This window comes from Xenopus tropicalis, chromosome 2, assembly GCF_000004195.4.
Source record: "Xenopus tropicalis strain Nigerian chromosome 2, UCB_Xtro_10.0, whole genome shotgun sequence".
Taxonomy (NCBI): domain Eukaryota; kingdom Metazoa; phylum Chordata; class Amphibia; order Anura; family Pipidae; genus Xenopus; species Xenopus tropicalis.
In genome coordinates, this window is record NC_030678.2 from 12275387 (window position 1) to 12300377 (window position 24991).

The 24991-nt window shown below is 42.6% G+C and overlaps 1 protein-coding gene across 3 annotated transcripts in view; it reads right to left on the reverse strand.

Annotated features, from left to right (window-relative positions):
* The window catches only part of kcnj15 (potassium inwardly rectifying channel subfamily J member 15), a 36495-nt gene extending 21572 nt beyond the window's left edge, over nt 1-14923 (reverse strand). The window contains exon 1 of one of the 3 annotated variants that reach the window (XM_004919581.4): nt 14724-14923. Coding sequence is in view for 1 of the 3 variants with exons in the window: in XM_004919579.4 (XP_004919636.1) it covers nt 11630-11634 (5 nt within the window). In the remaining 2 variants the exon portion in view is untranslated. Of the gene's footprint in view, nt 1-11629; nt 11896-14586 lie in introns of those variants that run through there. The other 2 variants (XM_004919580.4, XM_004919579.4) reach the window with 2 other exon arrangements.
* Nucleotides 14924-24991: the final 10068 nt, after the last annotated feature.

The window sequence follows — 24991 nt, forward strand, 5'->3', positions numbered from 1 at the left end:
TTGCAAAAGATTTGGCTGAATACAGAACCCTAATCCTAATTTGTATATGTGATCTAATTAATTACACATTTCAGTATGTATGTATAAATGTAACTGTAGTGTCCTTCTGGCTGTATACATTCTTTGCACTGCAGGTTCTGACTCCTAAAGCAATGTAGCAGAAGCCAGCTTACAGACATGGAGGAGAATGGACTCCCACTACATTGTTTCAGAACCAAGGAAAAGAAAGGGATAAACACTGCTTCAATAACAATTCAATTTATAGTACAAATAGGCTTAGGTATGGGGCAGCACTCACATTGCTTAATTGCCAGCTCTGTGGCTCAGTACCCTGTCTGGCCCAATACCCAGGGTAATGGGGGGGAGCGGATTTCCCACGCTTCCCACATTTGAGCCTTTAACTCTGTTCTGCTGCGCCTGTGTGTTTATCTGCCTGTGAATGGGTCTGTACATAAAGGACTTAAGCAGAACTTCAAAGAGAATCAGATGCACAGACTGATTGAGACAATGGTACAACAACAGGTATCAGGCTGTTCCCATTCTCCCTTCAGACTTGTACTGATCCGTCTCTAGCGGCACTAGATCTTACAGACAAGAACCCTGACACGGATCTGGCAGCTTTATGATGTGGGACCTCATTCCTAGAACCCACTAAAAAAGGTTTTTCTATATGACCCCTAAACATGTTCTTGTTGGCAGATCAGTGCTGTGATTGGCTGTTAGCATTGGGACAAGGAGAGAGGTGTGATTGGTTCTACATTTGGTTCTAAGAGAGAAAAAGGCCTGATTGGTTCTACAATGCAAGTATTTATTAACATTGGAGAAAAAGTCATAACTCAGAAGCCCCACACAGGGTGCTGATCAGAACTGATCCCACTGCACAACTTGTCTGAAGCGGTAACTAACCATTGTGCCGCCATCTCACCATGAACCATCTACCCCTGCAGTCAAATAGAAGGACAGTACATGAGGGAAAGATGTCTGGGATTGGGGCAGATCAGGGGCATAACTGAGTGGCCTGAGGGCATAACTGGGGGGGATGTCGGGCATAACTGGGCAAACAGGGGCAGAACATTGAGGGAGCCTAAATAGGGATTCGCATTACGCCATTGGCAATGCGCAGTGGGCAAAATTCGCTGAGTGGGGAAAAAGTCAAGGTCGCGTCGTATAGTAGGGGTTGCGTCACAAATTTTTCAGGCGTTTCGCTAATTTTTTGGCGAAGCGAAATGGGATAGACTCGCTTATCACTAACCATAAATGTGTAATTCAGTCCCCAGCCTTAGCCAATGCTTTACCAGTTAGGCCAGTGCAATGCTATATACACACTATATACAGGCTTTCCAAGGAACCATAAGCAGGTAGAGCCGCCATGCAGTGTATCCACCGACCCACGCTTGGGCTACTGCAGGCCCACGGCAGCCACAAACAGCCCATTCTCTGGCCCCCATTTCCCAGCCCATCTGGCTCTAATTCCCAGTATGGAAGAAGCCAAGGCGCGGGAATGCCAGCTGACTATCATACTGGGCGTGCTGTGCCCTCACTTACCTGCATTCCAGCATGGAACCCTCTCAGAACGATAAATGTGACACGTGAAATTACTGAGCAATTATGGAACATTACACACAATGCGCCCAGTGGGCAGGCACATTTACACACGTAATAACAGCCAAATAATGAATGGGAATGAGCGTAACGCTGCCCAAAGTAGTGCCTGGGCCCCAGTAACACCGCTGTGTAGCTGAAATAGGGCTAGATTTACTCAACAGATAACCTCCGCAGAATACAATGGGTTTAGTTCTTCCACAGGAAGATATGCAGGAGTTAAATGCCATTCATAGATCTCTCTTTACAGAACTATAAGCTGGATGCCTTTATCCTATAAAAAAAGGACATTTTGGAGCCAAGAAATAGTGGATTTCTATGGGCAGAATGAACAAACCCACTGGCCTTTTAACAGGAGCCTCAACTCACAGGAGGTGGAATTTAGCTCCATGAATTCAGTAGTCATAAGATCACTTGGCATTTACTAACAAATAGCACCATTAACGGGTTTATAGACAAGGAAGTCTGTGGCTCGGAGCAGATCTCTTGGCTTATACAGAAGGTTCTGCCTTAGCGGATACTGTAATTTAGGCAAATCTGCTTGGCACAATGTCCTTACGTGAGCCCAGAGAGCTGGGAAAACCCGCAAGTATTCTTACATACGGTACAAGGTCTCACTCGGCTCATAAAAACATAATTACAGTCCCTATGTTTATCAATAAATAACATCTGTTTCCTCCTTGGACCAAGATTTCCCCAAATTTTCACATTATCGAGTTTAAGCACAATTCAGCAGGAACAGCCCCCTAAGTTTGCTCAGTCTGTACAGAGAGATACCATAAAACTATGGCACATAGGGATTCCCCTGTACTAAGAACAATTCAGCAGGAACAGCCCCCTAAGTTTGCTCATAGCTTGTACAGAGAGATACCATAAAACTATGGCACATAGGGATTCCCCTGTACTAAGCACAATTCAGCAGGAACAGCCCCCTAAGTTTGCTCATAGCCTGTACAGAGAGATACCATAAAACTATGGCACATAGGGATTCCCCTGTACTAAGCACAATTCAGCAGGAACAGCCTGCTCATAGCATGTAGCAAAATATACTATGAAACTATACAATCAAGGCATTTTTCTGCATAAGGAACAATATGTAACTATATAAATAATTTAGCTCAGAGTTATTCTCTACTTTTACTTTTACTAGTCCGGTGCTCAGATGCCGATACCATATTAGATTACAAGCCAAGATTTTCACAATGCATCGCACACACACAGAGCCTTACACCTCACCTTATGCCTGAAGCGAGTATCCGCCAGGATTATCCTGTTCAGATGCCGTCACGGGCAGACAGGCGAGCAATAACAAACAACAGGCTGCACCGAGCAGTTTCCCTTGCGCTCCCTATAGGAGCGACACCTCCATGTGTCACACCTTCCCCTACTCACACTTATGGCACAGGGACTGCGCGGGGCGTGCTAAGGATCCCTAGTCCCTCTGTAGTGAGCTTACAAAACCCCATCAGTTAAATGAAATATCACATTTCCCAGTTCTAAGGCTCAATGGTAAAACAGGGAAGTGTCAGGAGATGCTTCCTGCTTCAGCAAAATCAGCATTAGGTGTTCTTCCCGACAATGGTTTGGGCAAGGCCCCCTTCCTGTTTCAGCACACAGGGAAGTCTGTACGTTGTTGGTTGCCCCCAATAAGGGGTAATTATATCTTAGTTGGGATCAAGTACAGGTACTGTTTTATTATTACAGAGAAAAGGGAATCATTTAACCATTAAATAAACCCAATAGGACTGTTCTGCCCCCAATAAGGGGTAATTATATCTTAGTTGGGATCAAGAACAGGTACTGTTTTATTATTACAGAGAAAAGGGAATCATTTAACCATTAAATAAACCCAATAGGACTGTTTTGCCCCCAATAAGGGGTAATTATATCTTAGTTGGGATCAAGTACAGATACTGTTTTATTATTACAGAGAAAAGGGAATCATTTAACCATGAAATAAACCCAATAGGGCTGTTCTGCCCCAATAAGGGGTAATTATATCTTAGTTGGGATCAAGTACAGGTACTGTTTTATTATTACAGAGAAAAGGGAATCATTTAACCATGAAATAAACCCAATAGGGCTGTTCTGCCCCCAATAAGGGAATCATTTTTAAAAGTTAGAATTATTTGCTTATAATGGAGTCTATGAGAGATGGCCTTCCCGTAATTCAGAACTGGATAACAGGTTTCCAGATAAGGGATCCCATACCTGTATCAGATAATTACAGATAAGACCTGCGACCCTACACGCAACCCGAAGACCCATGACCTGCCAACCCACATCTATACCCGCGTCTACAGATCCGCCCGTAACCAGTGCCCAACCTCTTATATACAGTATGAATGGCAGCAAATCCCACCAATAATGTCCCAATATCTATTGGGAACCTCCCCAGGAAAGCAGAGACCATTATAGCAGCACAGGGAGGGGCGATGTCATAGTTATTACCTTGGCCCATTCTAAGCAACTTTTCATTTGGTCTTCATTATTTATTTTTTATAGGTTTTGAATCATTTGCCTTCTTCTTCAGTTTCCAGCTTTTAAATGGGGGTCACTGACCCCGGCAGCCAAAAACGATTGCTCCGTGAGGCTACATTTTTATTGCTGTAACTTTTTATTACTTAGTTTTATATTCAGCCCCTCTCCTATTCATATACCAGTCTCTCATTTAAACCACTCCCTGGTTGCTAAGGTCATTTGGACCCTAGCAACCAGATAGTTGCTGAAATTCCGAACGGGAGAGCTGCTGAACAAAAAGCTAAACAATTAAAAAACAAAAATAATAATAAAAATAAAGACCAATTGCAAATTGTCTCAGAATATTACTCTCTACATCGTACTAACAGTTAACTCAAAGGTGAACAACCCCTTTAAAGACACGTGCAGCCTGAATTGCTTTCTTAATCCATAACTGGAGAGAATTTGATCTTTCAAATAAAAAAAAGGATGTTAGTTAAGTACTTTATATACAACTGTCAGCGGCCAATCAAATCTCACTTTGCATCAGGAATGTCATGATAGAAATATGAGCCAAGAATAAGCACTGGCCTCTTTTTATCGCCATTGTATTGTAAATGACAGTTTCTCCTGCTGTGCCACATGGGGCCCCGGGGCGGCTACAATGGGACTCGTGAGTCTATAAATGAATTCTAAAGGCAACAGAGAGGTTTTACAAGCACGAGGTAAAAGGGTTTTATAGTTCCACGGACACAAATCCCTTTCATTGGAGTTACAGGTTCTCCCGTAACCGGTTTGCAGCAGCATAAAGAGGACTTTCTGGCCGGTGTTGCGACACAATGTAACATGCTGGCGCTTATATAATTGCCCAAAGGTCACTCCTATTGGACTCCCAACCCGTATTTACTATATACCCGTGATCGTGTTTTTGAAAGAAACTCGTGAGAAAGATCTAGATGTGTAAATAGAACGGCTTATAAAACATGTTATAACTGTTTCTACATGAATGCACGGGAGGAATGCAGAGCTGCGCGGTGGGGTTGGACGACGCCATCTTGCACCGCTTCTGGTCTAGATTGGCCTCAACTGCTCCTGCTTTCGTTGGCGCCACAGCAGACAATAATATTCTAGGACAATTTCCAACTGGTCTTCAATTTTAATTTTGTTTTGTGGTTTTTTTTTCAGCTATTTAGCAGTTCTTCAAATTGGTTTTTCAGCAGCGATCTGGTTGCTATGGTCTTATTTACCCTAGCAACCAGGCAGTGGTTAGAACAAGAGATGGGAATATGAATAGGAGAGAGACTAAAGGTCCCCATACATGGGCCGATAGTAGCTGCCGATATGGGTCCCTTGGACCAATGCGGCAGCTTATCGTCCCGTGTAGGGACAGAAACGAGGGTCCTGCCCGACCGATATCTGGCCAGATATCGATTGGCCAATTTAGAAAATTCAGTCGGATCGGGGACCACATTGGCTCGTTGATGAGGTCCCCGAACCGACTGCCCCATTGCCACCAATATAATTTGATCGTTTGGCCCCAGGGCAAATTATTATTTGTTTTTTACCTACACGCTCCCCCATATCGCCCACCCGTAGGTGGGGATATCGGGTGAAGATCTACTCGCTTGGCGACATCGCCAAGCAAGCGAATCTCAACGTGTATGGGGACCTTATGGGTGAAGACACACGGGGCTACTAGTAGCAGCTACTTGTCGTGGCTACTAAAACAGACAATGCTGATCATTTACTGATAATTGTCTCTACGTGTGTTTTAGCAGAGGCAATTCTCAGTACTGTCTATGGCAGGGGATTTTCTGGCATTTAGTAGCCGTGACAAGTAGCTGCTACTAGTAGCTCTGTGTGTCTTCACCCTAAATAGAAAGATAAGTCATAAAAAGGGACAATAACGATAACATTTTAGCCTCAGAGAATAATGGGATTTGGCTGCCGGGGTCAGCGACCCTCATTTAAAAAATGGAAAGAGTCAGAAGAGGAATGCAAATAATTCAAAAACTAGTCCCATTGCCAGGAATAGGTCGTTCAATAACATACTAAAAGGTAACTTAAAGGTGAACCACCCCTTTAACGCAGGTAGGTAGAGGCATGGGGAGGGAGCACGGTGTTGGATGGGGGCTGGGGTGGGGCGAAGGGTTTAGTTCTCCTTTAAAAAGAACAACTTAGCTAGAAAGCAAAGTCAAGTCAAGCAAAGTAAGAAAAGCAAGTTATATAGGGTCGCCACCTCTGGCTTTTTTGCTGGACAGGGGGCGGGAGTGACGTCATGGGGGTGGGCCATGACACAGAGGTCTGTGATTGGCCGATCGCCGCGTCAGTGTTACTGTTACTCTTCTGAAAACCGGGCTGTCCGGGTCAAAACCGGACGTTTGGCAACCCTACCGTTATATGAATTAGGGAAAGCCATGCAACACAGATATTATCATACTATCAGCAGTAATATTCCATAGGCACAAACAAATGGTTAGAGGCAGTTTAATAAGAACTATATTTATCCAATAATGAATTGGAATCTGTATGATTTGGGGCAGCACCCAGTCCATTGGGTATTGGGTTAGAACCAGCCACACTGGCAGTATCTGACTGACTGACTGACTGATAATATACTGTATATATATATATATATATCCCATTCCCACACCTTGTGTCTCAACCCTTTCTCCTTGTAGATTGTAAGCTCTTTTGGGCAGGGCCCTCTTCACCCCTTGTATTGGTTATTGATTGCTTTATATGTTACTCTGTATGTCCAATGTATGGAACCCACTTATTGTACAGCGCTGCGGGATATGTTGGCGCTTTATAAATAAATGTTAATAATAATAATATATATATACACACAGCTCTCATCAAGACATGCAGCCTTTGCAGATTCTTATAAAACATCATCTTTTTGTACAGACAGGTTTTTACAATTATGCTGCAAAAGACAGAAAAAGAAACCCACATTCTTCTATCTTATTTCTCCGCAGATCTGAGCGTTGGAAGAAGAAAACAAACGCAATGGCAGCCTCATGCCTCTTGTCCTAAAACAACCTCTAAGCACTAAACGGCTCTAATGATCCGATAATCCGGCTCCTTCCTCAAACCAGGTGTTCTGAGCCCTGGGAAATGGGCCCACGAGGGCTAAAAGCTTATTAAATGCTTGGAAATGAGCTGCAAATATTCACAGCACGGGCTGTAGTACAGACTCTAGTACAGGTAGGGAACCCTTTATCCACAATGCGTGGGACCTGGGGTTAATTTGGATCTCCTACCTTAAGTCTTCTAAAAAAAAATCATTTAAACATTAAATAAACCCAATAGGATTGTTCTGCCCCCAATAAGGGGTAATTATATCTTAGTTGGGATCAAGTACAGGTACTGTTTTATTATTACAGAGAAAAGGGAATCATTTAACCATTAAATAAACCCAATAGGGCTGTTCTGCCCCCAATAAGGGGTAATTATATCTTAGTTGGGATCAAGTACAGGTACTGTTTTATTATTACAGAGAAAAGGGAATCATTTAACCATTAAATAAACCCAATAGGGCTGTTCTGCCCCCAATAAGGGGTAATTATATCTTAGTTGGGATCAAGTACAGGTACTGTTTTATTATTACAGAGAAAAAGGGAATCATTTTTTAAAATGTAAATTATTTAACTAACTTGGAATCTATGGGAGATGGCCTTTCTGCAATTTGGAACTATCTGAATGATGGGTTTCAGCATAAGGGGTCCGATACCTGTACAGGCTGTAATAGAGGCTCTAGTACATACTGTATGCTAGTAGCACAGACTGTAATATAGGCTCTAGTACATACTGTATGCTAGTAGTACAGACTGTAATATAGGCTCTAGTACATACTGTATGCTAGTAGTACAGACTGTAATATAGGCTCTAGTACATACTGTATGCTTGTAGTACAGACTGTAATATAGGCTCTAGTACATACTGCATGCTAGTAGTACAGACTGTAATATAGGCTCTAGTACATACTGCATGCTAGTAGTACAGACTGTAATATAGGCTCTAGTACATACTGTATGCTAGTAGTACAGACTGTAATATAGGCTCTAGTACATACTGTATGCTAGTAGCACAGACTGTAATATAGGCTCTAGTACATACTGTATGCTAGTAGTACAGACTGTAATATAGGCTCTAGTACATACTGTATGCTAGTAGCACAGACTGTAATATAGGCTCTAGTACATACTGTATGCTAGTAGTACAGACTGTAATATAGGCTCTAGTACATACTGTATGCTTGTAGTACAGACTGTAATATAGGCTCTAGTACATACTGCATGCTAGTAGTACAGACTGTAATATAGGCTCTAGTACATACTGCATGCTAGTAGCACAGACTGTAATATAGGCTCTAGTACATACTGCATGCTAGTAGTACAGACTGTAATATAGGCTCTAGTACATACTGTATGCTAGTAGCACAGACTGTAATATAGGCTCTAGTACATACTGTATGCTAGTAGTACAGACTGTAATATAGGCTCTAGTACATACTGTATGCTAGTAGCACAGACTGTAATATAGGCTCTAGTACATACTGTATGCTAGTAGCACAGACTGTAATATAGGCTCTAGTACATACTGTATGCTTGTAGTACAGACTGTAATATAGGCTCTAGTACATACTGCATGCTAGTAGTACAGACTGTAATATAGGCTCTAGTACATACTGTATGCTAGTAGTACAGACTGTAATATAGGCTCTAGTACATACTGCATGCTAGTAGTACAGACTGTAATATAGGCTCTAGTACATACTGCATGCTAGTAGTACAGACTGTAATATAGGCTCTAGTACATACTGTATGCTAGTAGTACAGACTGTAATATAGGCTCTAGTACATACTGCATGCTAGTAGTACAGACTGTAATATAGGCTCTAGTACATACTGCATGCTAGTAGTACAGACTGTAATATAGGCTCTAGTACATACTGCATGCTAGTAGTACAGACTGTAATATAGGCTCTAGTACATACTGCATGCTAGTAGCACAGACTGTAATATAGGCTCTAGTACATACTGTATGCTAGTAGTACAGACTGTAATATAGGCTCTAGTACATACTGTATGCTAGTAGTACAGACTGTAGCGCTGCAGGGAAGGATTTCTCGTATCTCAGACTCAAATTATTGATAAAAAATGTCAACAAGGAAATAGGAAATTTTAGCTCCTGGGTAGGAAGAGGACTGTGTGTGTTAGAGAGGGACTACTGGCCCTGCCCCAAGGCCATCATATTAAAGGCACAAGGGAGATTGTGAGGAAAACATGGTTATAATGTATTTTCCTTTGGACCCCTTAAATCTTTATGGTTGGTAAGCAATTCAGAAAGATGAATGTTGTATGGCTGCCCAAAAATCAGTGCAGTCTGCATCTAGATTAATTGCCACATGATATGTGAATTGAATATGTGTCTTGTTTTGGAAACCCTTCTTCCCAAAGGTTTTTGGGGTCGGGGCCCTACAATTTGTAATAATTTGTTGTAATAGATCTTTCCTGCCTAATAGATAGTATTACAGGTATGGGACCTGTTATCCAGAATGCTCAGGGCCTGAGAAAAGGGAATCATTTAACCATGAAATAAACCCAATAGGGCTGTTCTGCCCCAATAAGGGGTAATTATATCTTAGTTGGGATCAAGTACAGGTACTGTTTTATTATTACAGAGAAAAGGGAATCATTTAACCATGAAATAAACCCAATAGGGCTGTTCTGCCCCCAATAAGGGGTAATTATATCTTAGTTGGGATCAAGTACAGGTACTGTTTTATTATTACAGAGAAAAGGGAATCATTTAACCATGAAATAAACCCAATAGGGCTGTTCTGCCCCCAATAAGGGGTAATTATATCTTAGTTGGGATCAAGTACAGGTACTGTTTTATTATTACAGGGAAAAGGGAATCATTTAACCATTAAATAAACCCAATAGGGCTGTTCTGCCCCAATAAGGGGTAATTATATCTTAGTTGGGATCAAGTACAGGTACTGTTTTATTATTACAGGGAAAAGGGAATCATTTAACCATTAAATAAACCCAATAGGGCTGTTCTGCCCCCAATAAGGGGTAATTATATCTTAGTTGGGATCAAGTACAGGTACTGTTTTATTATTACAGGGAAAAGGGAATCATTTAACCATTAAATAAACCCAATAGGGCTGTTCTGTCCCCAATAAGGGGTAATTATATCTTAGTTGGGATCAAGTACAGGTACTGTTTTATTATTACAGGGAAAAGGGAATCATTTAACCATTAAATAAACCCAATAGGGCTGTTCTGCCCCCAATAAGGGGTAATTATATCTTAGTTGGGATCAAGTACAGGTACTGTTTTATTATTACAGGGAAAAGGGAATCATTTAACCATTAAATAAACCCAATAGGGCTGTTCTGCCCCCAATAAGGGGTAATTATATCTTAGTTGGGATCAAGTACAGGTACTGTTTTATTATTACAGGGAAAAGGGAATCATTTAACCATTAAATAAACCCAATAGGGCTGTTCTGTCCCCAATAAGGGGTAATTATATCTTAGTTGGGATCAAGTACAGGTACTGTTTTATTATTACAGAGAAAAGGGAATCATTTAACCATTAAATAAACCCAATAGGGCTGTTCTGCCCCAATAAGGGGTAATTATATCTTAGTTGGGATCAAGTACAGGTACTGTTTTATTATTACAGAGAAAAGGGAATCATTTAACCATTAAATAAACCCAATAGGGCTGTTCTGCCCCCAATAAGGGGTAATTATATCTTAGTTGGGATCAAGTACAGGTACTGTTTTATTATTACAGAGAAAAGGGAATCATTTAACCATTAAATAAACCCAATAGGGCTGTTCTGCCCCAATAAGGGGTAATTATATCTTAGTTGGGATCAAATACAGGTACTGTTTTATTATTACAGAGAAAAGGGAATCATTTAACCATGAAATAAACCCAATAGGGCTGTTCTGCCCCCAATAAGGGGTAATTATATCTTAGTTGGGATCAAATACAGGTACTGTTTTATTATTACAGAGAAAAGGGAATCATTTAACCATTAAATAAACCCAATAGGGCTGTTCTGCCCCCAATAAGGGGTAATTATATCTTAGTTGGGATCAAGGTACTGTTTTATTATTACAGGGAACAAGGAAATAATTTTTAATTTGCTTTATTTAATGGAGTCTATAGGAGATGGCCTTTCTGTAATTTATAGCTTTCTGCATAATGGATCCTATACCTGTACACCAATATTGGTTTACACATTTATACTAAAATAGTATATAATATAATAGTACATATTATATTATATGTTACACAAACATATAAACACTCGAGGGTTGTTTGCTTTGAGAAATACTGAAAGTGAAAAAGAAAGTACTAAAATATTTTGGTAATACGCCCAGGTCTAACTACCCATAGTATCCAATAAGCAGGTAACATTTACTGATTACCTGTTTGGAAGTACACATTTCATTGGTTGCTAAGGGTTACTAGACATACAAATTTGTGCCAACTAATGACAACAACACAATGGGAAAATACAGCTGATTGGCTCACCTCATGTTTCAGTATAAGATCAGCAAATGCTGGGTCAGATCCAGCGTAGGAAATAGTAATTCTGTGAAAACTCCAAGGGATCCTTGGGTTGTTATTCTTCAGTTTGTCTGAATGTCGTACCCTACCGGATGCCACTACTGGCATCCACCTATCCCATCTCCCCCAAACACCAGCCTCTTCCCATTTGCTTGACTTCAGTCTGTGTGCCCAACTGTATAACTGATGGGATGAAGGCAAAGCACACCTAGATATGAGCAACGCCTTATATAGGCTATTTAGGCTACACCCCCTTACCTATTGTTCTTTATGAACATATTCTATAGTAACACTGATCCAATGAACGTTCTCCCTTATATAAACTAATTCTTACAAACCCTACCCACTCACCCATTATTGGGTTTGAATGTGCCTCTCCCTATAAGTAGGATAAAGACAACACACAATAGGAGGACTATGTCCTATTAGAGGGCCCTCTCCATTCATGTGGAACCAATATCAGCCGGTGCCCCCGTAACAGGACTTGCTTTGCTTACTCAGAAATCACAGGAAAAGAGAATGAAAAGTCAATATTTATAGGTTCGATTCCCACGGATTTAGTGCCTGACATGGACTTGTTATTACTCTTTGAGTAACACTGGCCCTTTGTCCTAGCAGGCCCTGTTTGTGTAATATTTGGGAATTATGGCCTTTCTTAAATTTCAGAAATTACACAGTAGGTTGTTTTTTTGTACTGGACATTGTTTTTCTACTAGATGAGATTACTATGAGGTGATGGCAACACTAGAGAGTGGGGGACAGAAAGGGGCAACCAGAGCCGTTCTGGACATTTTGCCCTTTGTGTTTTACACTTTCTAAGAACAAAACACCCCAAATTGCCCCTATTTCTGCCAATGGGAATCTCATGAAAACCTTAATACAGTTGAAGATACCCTGTATGTTTAACCTACTGTGCATCCCCCCGGATAAGAGTGTATCCCATCAATACTAGTAGGTGGCCATGAACTAACCAAGAGGTTTGGGGGGCTACGCCGTGCCCCTGCTTCCCAGGCAAGTCAATGCAACCGAAGGTGTAATGATCAAATCACTGCAACTTGCCATTCTAATTACACTTCATCCAATCACTCACCTCTCTAATCAGCCAATAGTATCACGCTAAATTAAATGCAACCAATAAACTCACATCAGCTGCATATTATGTAAGTGTCCCCAGTGTACTACAGGTATGGGATCCCTTACCTGGAAACTCATTATCCAGAAAGTTCCAAATTACGGAAAGGCCATCTCCCATAGACTCCATTATACGCAAATAATTATATTATTTATAAATGATTCCCTTTTTCTCTGTTATAATAAATCAGAACCTTGTACTTGATCCCAAATAAGATATAATTAATCCTTATTGGAGGCAAAACAAGCCTATTTGAACAGACTTAAGTTATGGAGATCCAAATTACGGAAAGATCCCTTATCCGGAATACCCCTGGTCCCCAGCATTCTGGATAACAGGTCCCATACCTGTACATCTGTAGCATGGCAAGGAAATAGCCGAATATTTGCTACAGCCTACAGCAATGATAGAGCTGCCCTTATATTTGTCTGAGATTATTGCACATGGGGGCATTTAGACAGCAAAAAATCAATTGAGATTCTTACTTAAATCTCCATTAATTTGAGTGATTTGAGCAAAAATGGAGAGCAAAATGTGTTAATGAGGCCATTAATAAAGTCCCAAAATGAACATTTCTCCCCTTCTATGTAGATTGTGCCTCCCATGTAAGAAGCAGCTCCGGGGGGGGGGGGGGCAAGATGGAGCACCTATGGGCACAAGGTGTGTTATGAGCCCTTTTAATTGCTGCCTACTCAGACAAGGGGTAAGTACAAGGCACTCCGGATTCAGCTCTTTGCACCTTATGCCAGATGTGCCAACAAAGGCTCAGAGCAAACCTTATAATGTGGTGGGAATAAGCTTAAGTGCAGGGTTCTCTATGGGGTGCTATTTGGCACCATTTAGCAGGACAGTACCCCTTGGTAAATAAACTTGAGGTTGCATATCAATAAAGATAAGTAGATATGGGCACTGCTATTCCCTGTGTGCAAGTGTTGCATTCCAGTAGAGTTTACTGGGTACATGGCGGCACTGGAATGCTGCTATAAACAACTGCAGCTACCTGCGCCAATTGCACAATTATCTATTTATAGGCAACTACCACATCCAAATCCTCATCCCTTAGATATGAAATACCATCACTTCTGCTGGCCGACGGGAATGGGGGAATCGGCCATACCCATCTAAGCCAAGTGCATGGCATGCAGCGGTCGGCGGAGGCAGCCACTCACGACCATGGGACCCTCCTTTGTCGGCAGCAGTAATGGCAAACACCCAGGAAAGGCACCACGATAAAATCCACAAAGACAGCAAAAGTTGCCCCGGAATAGTGATAAATCAGCACTCAGGGTTCAAAGTCCACAATCTCAGGGAGCACAACATGTTTTCTCCTGGATAAACTCGTTAACATTCCTTTATTCCCATTCTCCAGCTGCCCTAATGAGCTATATGTTAGACTGTATGGCTGATATATATATATATATTACATTATAGCACCAGGTATATAGATGACTAAAACAAAATGTTCCCACTTTGTCGCCCGTATTACTTAAATCTTTACAACGGTTACAGGTTTAAAAAGTCTTTATGGTTCTACTTAATTTCCACCAGGTGTACAAAAGGGAAGGCAGGGGGGGCAGAAAAACAAAATCCTTCTGTTTGTACAGAGCCGTCCGGCTATAAACACTCTCAGGTTTCTACAAAATGATTTTACTTTCTACTTTGCCTTTCAAAGCAGGGCAGAGCGCACTCCCCCAGCCAACGTCATAAAGCAAAATTGGGCATTTATTCCTTTTTTTTTTTTACGTTTCAGGAAAAAAATGGTAGAAGAAGGAAAAAGGTGAGACGGTACCTGTAGCGAGGGGGCCAGGTCTCGCAGCCTTCAGCCGGGGTTAAGCCATGACTTGTAAACAGAGCTCGTCCCACGCCGGTCGCCTACTGCAGCTCTCACAGAAAAAACGAGTTTGCACAAGTTTGGGTTGGAATTACCTGATGGAGGGAAGGCTGAGAGGAATTTGAGAAGACTCGGTGTGATGTCAGCGCTGTCTTTCTGAAGAATCTCCAGCCCAGAATATGTTATGGCTTTTATTGCTTGGCTCTATTCCTATCAACACCCATTGCCCTGCACACACACACCTGCCTCATAGGAACTGCTGGCACTTACTAGGAATACAGGCAGTTTTCTACATCTGTTTAACCCCTTCCTAGGCAGCCGGTTGTGAGGTTTTGTTTTTTTTTGCATATGAAAACAATGAGGAGGAGGATTCCAGGCAGGTTAATGAGTAGCTGACCCCCTGCAGGGATGCATGGGAAGAGCTGGGGAGGAGAGAGGCTAAATGTTGTGTGTTTATGGCATTTGCTGGAGGGAATAAACATGGAAGTCATTGTCTGTATGGGGGGGAATTGGTGAGTTTCGTTGATAGGTGAGTTCATGGACTGAGGCACAAACAAAAAAGTGTTAAGGTCCCCATACACGGGCCGATAGTAGCTGCCGATATGGGTCCCTTGGATCGATTCGGCAGCTTATCGGCCCGTGTAGGGGCAGAAACGAGGGGCCTGAACGTGGCCAGATATCGATCGGCCAGGTTAGAAAATCCAGTCGGATCAGGGAAAGCATTGGCTCATTGATGTGATCCCCGAACCGACTGCCCCATTGCAGCGTTTAGAATTCGATCGTTTGGCCCCAGGGCCAAACGATAGAATTCACCTACATGCCCCCCGATATTGCCCACCCGTAGGTGGGGATATCGGGTGAATATCCGCTCACTTGGCGACATCGCCAAGCAAGCGGATCTTATAGTGTATGGGGACCTTTAGGGCTGTGGCTGTGTCACACGGGGAGACAAGGTGGCCATGAACTAACCAAGAGGTATGGGGGGCTACACCGTCCCACTCTTTCCCAGGCAAATCAATGCAACCCAAGGTGTAACGATCAAATCGCTGCAACTTGCCATTCAAATTACACTTGATCCCCTGAATGGCCCCCCAAAATGTCATCCCACCGGCTACAATGTAAATCGCCAGTGGGATGGCATACGTGGTGGCACGATTTGCCAAAGTCGCGGAAGTTTCCTCTCAAGGCAACTTCCACGACTTCGTCAAATCACGCCGCCGAGTATGTCATCCCACCGGGCCGATTGTAGCTGCCGATATTGGTCCCTTAGACCGACTCGGCAGCTTATTGGCCCGTGTAGGCGCTCTAACGATGGGCCTGCCCGGCCGATATCTGGCCTGAAATCGTGCAGATATCAATCAGGCAAGTTAAAAAATTTAGTCGGAACGGGGACCGCATCGGCTTGTTGATGTGGCCCGCGAACCGACTGCGCTTATTAACGACGTTCTAAATCAATATTTTGGCCCGAGGGCCAAACATCCGAATTAGCCTAAATACACCCGATATAGCCCACCCATTGGTGGGGGTGCAGGTAGTGATGCTCGGCAGTGATGTGCAGCCCGGCCCAATACCCACGGGCAGGTTCGGACCGACCTCTGCACAACATTTATTGGGTCATGGGCGGGTTTGGGTCGAGCTCTTATGCTTGCCCTCCCCGCCCGCAACCTTACACTGCTGGCTGCCCGGTTCCAGTTTTCCTATTTATAGACACACATGCACCCCGCCCCTTTTGTAACATCAGCGGTGGGCGGGGCAGGTCTATAAATAGAGGGGACTAGCCGGGTTGGGTTAGGTTTGGGCTGGGAGCGGGCGGGTTAGGGTTGGATTGAGAAAAACTCGACCCGCACATTATTAATACTAAGGGAGCTTTGATGGTCTTGGAATATAAGATTCTCCTGTGTAGCGAGGAGCGAAATTTTTTAGTAGGTATGGACTGAAATTCATGGAGCCACAAAAAATTTGCTACAAAAATAAAGTACAAGGGAAAAAGTCACAGCAAGAAAGTCACCAGAAAGAAACACCCAGTGACTAGTGATGAGCGAATCTGTCATAAAATTTGCGAAACGACAAGAAAATTTGCGAAACGGCAAAATATTCACAAAACGCATTTGTCATGTGTTTTTTTTTTTTGTTGCCCGCGTCTATTTTTTTGTCGCCCTTTTTTGACGCGACCTCACCCAATTTTGACGCAACCACGCCCCTTTTTACACGACTGCGCCCAATTTGATGCGTGACAAGAAAAAATTCCATGCAACAAATTTTTTGCAGCGAACCAATTTGCCAATGGCGAAATGTAGAAATTTGCTGCGAATCCATGCCTGGCGAAAAAATTCGCTCATCGCCACCAATGACTTTCTTTGAAAACCATCACAAAAATTCCCAATGAAAAACCGCCCATAGACTCCAATGTATTTTGCATGGAAAAATGCTAAAAGACTCCAATGTATTTTTTGTGGGAAAAATAGCCGTTTTCCTCCAGATTCAAGGGCGGTCAAAACACCCTACATGCAATAATTAGTGTTTGACAAGCTGATTTACACACTCTCACACATATTATTAAGTGCTCAGCTATAGAATATGGTGCCCAATCTCACCTTTATCTACTTACCAGCTGCCATAAGGAATATTAATAACATTTTTCATATACCCTTTATGATAAGAATGTTTGGATATGATTGCACAGTGTGTGCGGGTATTTTGCTTCTTCTGCAAACCGAAAAATAACCAACTTAGGGAGAGAAAAAACACAGGACAGAAAAAACTAATCCTTGCTTGTACTGAATTGGGATATATATATGGTAGGTTATGTCAATTGACATTGGCTGAGTGGAGGGTCTATGGCTCTTTAATTCCTGGAGTAATCAGCTAATGAAGAAAAGATTAGTTTAGTAGGCGGAGACATGCAGATGGACATATATTCAGTTGACACATTAGTTTTCTGCTTCTTTTGTGTCCCTTTAGCTATCGCTCAAGGTTAAAGGGGGTACTAAACCCTGCTGCACAGCGCAGCTCAACCAAACTTTACTCAGCTGTTGCTGGACTACAAATCCCAGAATAATGTAACATATAATGAGGCATGCTGGGAGCTGTAGTCCAGCAACATCGGGGTTATATTCTTAAAGCAATATTGCACAATAAGACTTTTCCAAAACTTGTCACCAAATCTCAAGGTCCAGCGCCTGCATTAAAATGCAAGAAATCCCCCAATGAGAATCCCAGCTGATGTGAGTAAATCCGGCTCCCTGTTCTCTGTTCCTGCAATTGGAGTTGGGAGCAATAAGCACAGTTTCCCAGCACTGAACAAGTCTGTCCCTTTATCCCCATGTCTGATTCCTGTGCCATATAATGACGGGAAAATGCCATCATTATCTCTATATGTAAGGTACCAGCAAGGGGCCTGACACAGTGCTGGGAATCAGCATTCTCATTGGTCACTTCTCTTGCATTTATAATGAGATTTTTTGTCAGTAGAATTCTCATTGGTGAATTTACTTGTAACTTTTGCAACTTCTATAGCAAAACTAGGGGGCGCAGTGGGACAGCTTTATGATTGGGTTTATATCCCCCAACCGGTCTTGTCCAGCTTTATAAATATGAACATGGGCAGGGCAAATATGTTCACTGAGCAAATAATTCTGCGCTGTACAAATATCATAAATGACCCCCACTGTTCTTCTTATTTAGTAACATTGGCACCACGTCTCGGGTGCATTTTGGCCACATGTTTAGCCAGCCCATAGTGGGGGTTAAACTGCTCCATGTTCCATAGGCCTTAACCTTGCAGTTAGTTGGTATTTATTTAACCTTGTCTGTTCTGCTGAAGCGCCTGGCTTATATTTACTAATATTTACCAGCTCCGAGTATAATATATAATATATCTAACCCAACTAACTGCCGCTTAGTCCTGCAGAGGTAGAGTAGTCCCAAATGACTCCTTTTATAGAGTTGTATAAGAACAGCAACTGGAGAGCAAAGGTTACTCACTGGGAATCTACAGTATCTGACTAAGGCTTTCTTATCTAATTCTAAAGATTCCAAACCAGCAGGCAGATAATGTTATATAACACTGACTGACCAACTGCAAGCAGTTTCAGGTGTCTCATGTATGGTACAGACAGAAGAGAAGATTGGCTGATGGAAGGAGCGACCACCTAATGGCATGAGTGGCTATTTCCATGTTGCAGGGTGAACGGCAAAACACTCACCCCCCCCCCCCAGTTCTATTCTATATGAATCTCCTGTACCCAAATACAGGGGTGGGATTACAGGTGGTCTGTTACCCAATCACCATCACACAGAAAAACACTCAGGCACAAAATGTTCCATGTTACTCTGTCTGACTGCCCCACATTGACATTGTCTCCTCATACTCTGCTTATCTGCGGCTAAAGCCCAACTGTTATTCTAAAGGTGGTCCCTTGGATCCTTTCGGCAGCTTATCGGCCCATGTAGGGGTAGAAACGACGGCCATGCCCAGCCGATATCTGGCCTGAAATTGGCCAGATATTGATAGGGCAGGTTAAGAAATTTAGTAGGATCAGGGACTGCATCGGCTCTTTGATGCGGTCCCCGAACCGACTGTGCCATTACTGCCATTAGAATTCGATCGTTGGGCCCCAGGGCCAAACGATCGAATTAGCCTACATTTTCCCGATATCGCCCACCCGTAGGTGGAGATATCAGGAGAAGATCCGCTCACGTGTATGGGCACCTTAAGGCTGCTGGCACAGGAAGAGATTAGTTGCCCGCGATAAATCATCACTACTGTGGGCAACTAATCTCCAGCAAATGCTTTCCCACGGGCAATAATGTAACTGGTGGGAAGAAGTTTTTTAAAGTTGCCACCTCAGGGCAGCCAGGGTCCCAGGACTACCCTTGCATACAAAGGGCCACACATGGTTTGACCACCTTTCTATTTTACAAATTGTTCATACAAAGCCAATGGACTGTAAAAACATGAAGTCAACTCATCACTTCCTTATCTGTCGGAGCAAATGAAATTTTCAAACCTGTCCTATTCTCAAACCAACTGATATCGGTGTAATAATGGTTGCCACCTGTCTGGTTTTGGCCCAGACAGCTCATTTCTCAGAAGGGCTGTCCGGGTCAAAACTGCCAGCCTGGTTTCCCAAATTTGGAAAACCGGACAGGACCCTGAGAGATTGAAGCCCATGTGACATTACAGTCCCGTCCAGGGACACCCCGCCCCCTTGGGCAGAGATAGCGGCTGCTAAAGTTGGTAACCCTAATTCTAATAACTGTACAAAACTTTGTTTTATACAATATTATTGGCACATACTGTATGTGATCAGCCCTAGGGTAACGGCACATGTAACATTGTGCCCACCTGTAGAAAAAGACCTGTTGGCACCAGTTCCCCCTGATGGAGCAGATGATGGCGACACAGGCCTTTGTCCATTGGTGGAAACATTACCTGCCTTCCTCTTCTAGGAATGACCCCATTGGGTACATACAGTGTCAGTAGGGTCCAGGGAGGCCTGTAATGCAGGAGAGGGATCTCCATACCCGTGACAGCATTTTGGTAGAAACCAAACCGACCTTTAACCCTTTATGTCCTCATATTGAGTAAAGCATTAACATTCCCATAACACATTAAACTAATGTTGTCTGTGGGTAAATTCCTGTTTTTCTCCCAAAAAATGAACATAGAAATGATTATTTTAAGACTATATTTAGGTGCTCAAGCAACTCCCAGAGACTAATTGCACGTTCAGAGGCATTCTTCTCTCTAATACGTAATGCAGCAATTACTTACAAACACCGGTACGTACATCCGGCCCTTATTATTATTAGCCAAGCCATCTGTAATGAATAGGGCGTGGCTTCAGTTGCGCATTGGATATCAGTAGCAGTGAGATGATTGGATTTCAGTTGCCCAATTGGGGATAGTTTTTCACCCTCTATATAAACGCTATCAAGGGAATAATATGCAACGGAAGTGAAGAGTAATGAGCAGCAAAGTATTTCAGAGAAGAGACCAGAATGCTCTGAGCCTTTAGCAAATGAAACATTTTGGGCCATGCCTTTATATTTACAATAGAGGGTGTGGGGCAATGTCGGGGGGAAGCGGAGATGAGCGCACAGGTAATGCTCAGGGATACATTAAGGATTACACAATCTCATTGTCTTATATCTAATTTTCTTTAGTTACAATAGGCAACATTAGACATGAAAGGTTAGATAATATCCCATCACACCCAGAAGAAGGAAATATCAAATCTACAGGGTTGGCTGTCTGTTCCAAGGGACCCAGGAATAGCTGGGCATGGGTGTCCCTTGGACCCTCTGGTAGCAGCACCGAATATGCATCGCCCATACCCCAAGCCCTGAGACCCTGGTGTCTGTATATCTGTAGCCTATGTTTATGTGCCATGTAGGTTTGAAACGGGTCAGGTGTGTTGTGTTTTTACAGATGGACCAATAACTACTCGATCAGAATAGCCCAGCCTATCTTTGTGCATTTTGTTTTGTGTGGATCCCGGCGAAGGGTCCAGGGTGGCTGCATCTGAACCGCAGACAAGCGCCAATGACTTCTATTTACAGTTATATGTGAGGAACTGGAGTCACATTGGTGCCAGGTGTGGGACTTGGTGATAGGTGATATCCCTACAGTGAGCACCAAATATTTGGGTTTTTGCTGCGCTATCACCATTAATGTGGGTATGGTCTTAGCTTAGCTTAGGTCTTAAGCTCTTGGGATGATGGGTGTGGTTTGAAGTGGGTGCGATTTAAAAAAGGGGAGTGGTCAAAACTGGCTTCCATTATCGTCCTTCCACCATGTAGGCCAGACAAATTCCTGCCCTCAGTACCACAGAAGTTGGACAGCACGGACCGAGATCATAGAATACATATGGTGAGTACTGTGTCTGTGTTAGGCCTGGGGCCTATACACCCTGGCCTGGGACTCACCGGGAATAGTGTTATCTATACATTCAACTACTTACTTTACCATTCTACTTTTATTTACCAAATGATTTTGGTGACCCTTTTTTCCATGGTCACTGCCATATCGGTATTCCAAATATAAAGCAAACACGATTCTGCACTTTTCACGTTCACTTTTGGCTAAAATAATTGGAGTAAGCTCCCTTTTTGCAGAGTATTAAGTGCAACTTATTGATTTAAGGCGGCCATACATGGGCAGACTTCAGCTGCTGATTCAGATCCTTCAGCTCACCTGCCTGTGTATGGGCAACCCAATGGGCCTCTCCAATCAATATCTGGCCTAAAATTTTCCAGGTCTAAATCGAGAGGGTTTGATTTTCCTGTCAGATCAGGTACCCCAGGCTCGTTGTTGTGGTCCTCGGACCGATGGTCTATATACCCACCATTTATTTGATCGTTTGGCCAAAGTTTAACTTAGGTGGGCATATCGGGAGAAGAGAGGGAAGAGATCTGCTCATTTGATGACCTCGGCAAACGAATGGTTCGTACAGTGGCCACCTTTAGACTTTTGTTATTGGTATTGTGACGTTTGCCCGATGTTGATGTCCATGTATGATGGTGTGCGCTTTTTCCACTGATGAAGAGGGCATGAAGCCCTTTAAACATTTGGTCTGTATGTGCTCTCCGCAATAAACAGTTTGGAGGTACCAGCAAATCATTTTGTTATGTGCTCTCCGCAATAAACCGTTTGGAGGTACCAGCAAATCGTTTTGTTATGTGCTCTCCGCAATAAACCGTTTGGAGGTACCAGCAAATCATTTTGTTATGTGCTCTCCGCAATAAACAGTTTGGAGGTACCAGCAAATCATTTTGTTATGTGCTCTCCGCAATAAACCGTTTGGAGGTACCAGCAAATCATTTTGTTATGTGCTCTCCGCAATAAACCATTTGGAGGTACCAGCAAATCATTTTGTTATGTGCTCTCCACAATAAACAGTTTGGAGCTACCAGCAAATCATTTTGTTATGTGCTCTCCGCAATAAACAGTTTGGAGGTACCAGCAAATCGTTTTGTTATGTGCTGTCTGCAATAAACCGTTTGGAGGTACCAGCAAATCATTTTGTTATGTGCTGTCCGCAATAAACCGTTTGGAGGTACCAGCAAATCATTTTGTTATGTGCTCTCCACAATAAACCGTTTGGAGGTACCAGCAAATCGTTTTGTTATGTGCTCTCCGCAATAAACCGTTTGGAGGTACCAGCAAATCGTTTTGTTATGTGCTGTCTGCAATAAACCGTTTGGAGGTACCAGCAAATCATTTTGTTATGTGCTGTCCGCAATAAACCGTTTGGAGGTACCAGCAAATCGTTTTGTTATGTGCTCTCCGCAATAAACAGTTTGGAGGTACCAGCAAATCGTTTTGTTATGTGCTGTCTGCAATAAACCGTTTGGAGGTACCAGCAAATCATTTTGTTATGTGCTGTCTGCAATAAACCGTTTGGAGGTACCAGCAAATCATTTTGTTATGTGCTGTCCGCAATAAACCGTTTGGAGGTACCAGCAAATCATTTTGTTATGTGCTCTCCACAATAAACCGTTTGGAGGTACCAGCAAATCGTTTTGTTATGTGCTCTCCGCAATAAACCGTTTGGAGGTACCAGCAAATCGTTTTGTTATGTGCTGTCTGCAATAAACCGTTTGGAGGTACCAGCAAATCATTTTGTTATGTGCTCTCCACAATAAACCGTTTGGAGGTACCAGCAAATCATTTTGTTATGTGCTCTCCGCAATAAACCGTTTGGAGGTACCAGCAAATCATTTTGTTATGTGCTCTCCGCAATAAACCGTTTGGAGGTACCAGCAAATCATTTTGTTATGTGCTCTCCGCAATAAACCGTTTGGAGGTACCAGCAAATCGTTTTGTTATGTGCTGTCTGCAATAAACCGTTTGGAGGTACCAGCAAATCATTTTGTTATGTGCTCTCCGCAATAAACCGTTTGGAGGTACCAGCAAATCATTTTGTTATGTGCTCTCCACAATAAACAGTTTGGAGGTACCAGCAAATCGTTTTGTTATGTGCTCTCCACAATAAACAGTTTGGAGGTACCAGCAAATCGTTTTGTTATGTGCTGTCTGCAATAAACCGTTTGGAGGTACCAGCAAATCGTTTTGTTATGTGCTGTCTGCAATAAACAGTTTGGAGGTACCAGCAAATCATTTTGTTATGTGCTGTCCGCAATAAACCGTTTGGAGGTACCAGCAAATCATTTTGTTATGTGCTGTCTGCAATAAACCGTTTGGAGGTACCAGCAAATCATTTTGTTATGTGCTCTCCGCAATAAACCGTTTGGAGGTACCAGCAAATCGTTTTGTTATGTGCTGTCTGCAATAAACCGTTTGGAGGTACCAGCAAATCATTTTGTTATGTGCTCTCCACAATAAACCGTTTGGAGGTACCAGCAAATCATTTTGTTATGTGCTGTCCGCAATAAACCGTTTGGAGGTACAGTACCAGCAAATTGTTTTGTGTGCATTTCCTCTTCCTTCCTTTTGCTCATTGCCCGATGCCCAGAGGCGGAGCAGCACTACTGCTACTGTGGGATATTGGGGGTGCAGCTGTGGATTTTGTCCTTTTATTTTCTTTTTTTTCCTGCCCCAAATGTGAAGCAAAAGTCTTATCTAGAACCACAAATAGTGACCCCAGTTTACCACAGAAGTGCTTGGAACACGAGTGGCTGAACACAATAGATGTGTCTCTCTTTTCACCCTTACGGCTATGTAAGGAACAACTCACCTATAACAAACCGATTTCAAGGTCCAGTTACAGAAATCCCTTTCTCAGAACTCTTGTTCCTGGATTAACACCGAGCGCCACTGTTCCCGTGTGAATCGCTTCTTTTTCTCTTTAGGCCACAAATGCCTTTGTGGGTTCCACGCAAAGTTAACATATTTTGGAATGATTTAGCTCTTTTCAGCGCACATTGGGTTTATTGTTCTCTTGTTTTTCTGTCCCTGTGATGCGATATGCAGAAAATCTGTACAACCCCCCTCTAATATTTCCTATTGTCCCTAAATAATGCCAGAAAACCAACACACGGAGATTGGGTTCTTCTCCGTTCAACAAACACCTTATCAATTATCTGTAATAAGCGTTTGTCCTAAATATCTAAATAACATCGTCAGGCATAGAAACCAGAGATGCGAGTGTAGTTTTACCACTCTTGTCCCTTGTCCAACCATTTATTATATATATATATATATATACTGTATATATATATATATGGTTTGGGCACAACAAGGGGTTGTTCACCTTAAAAAATAGCTTTTAGTATGATGTAGAGAGTGATATTCTGAGACAATCTGCAATTGGTCTTCATTTTTTATTATTTGAGGTTTCGGAATTATTTAGCTTTTCGTTCAGCAGCTCTCCAGTTTGGAATTTTAGCAGCTATCTGG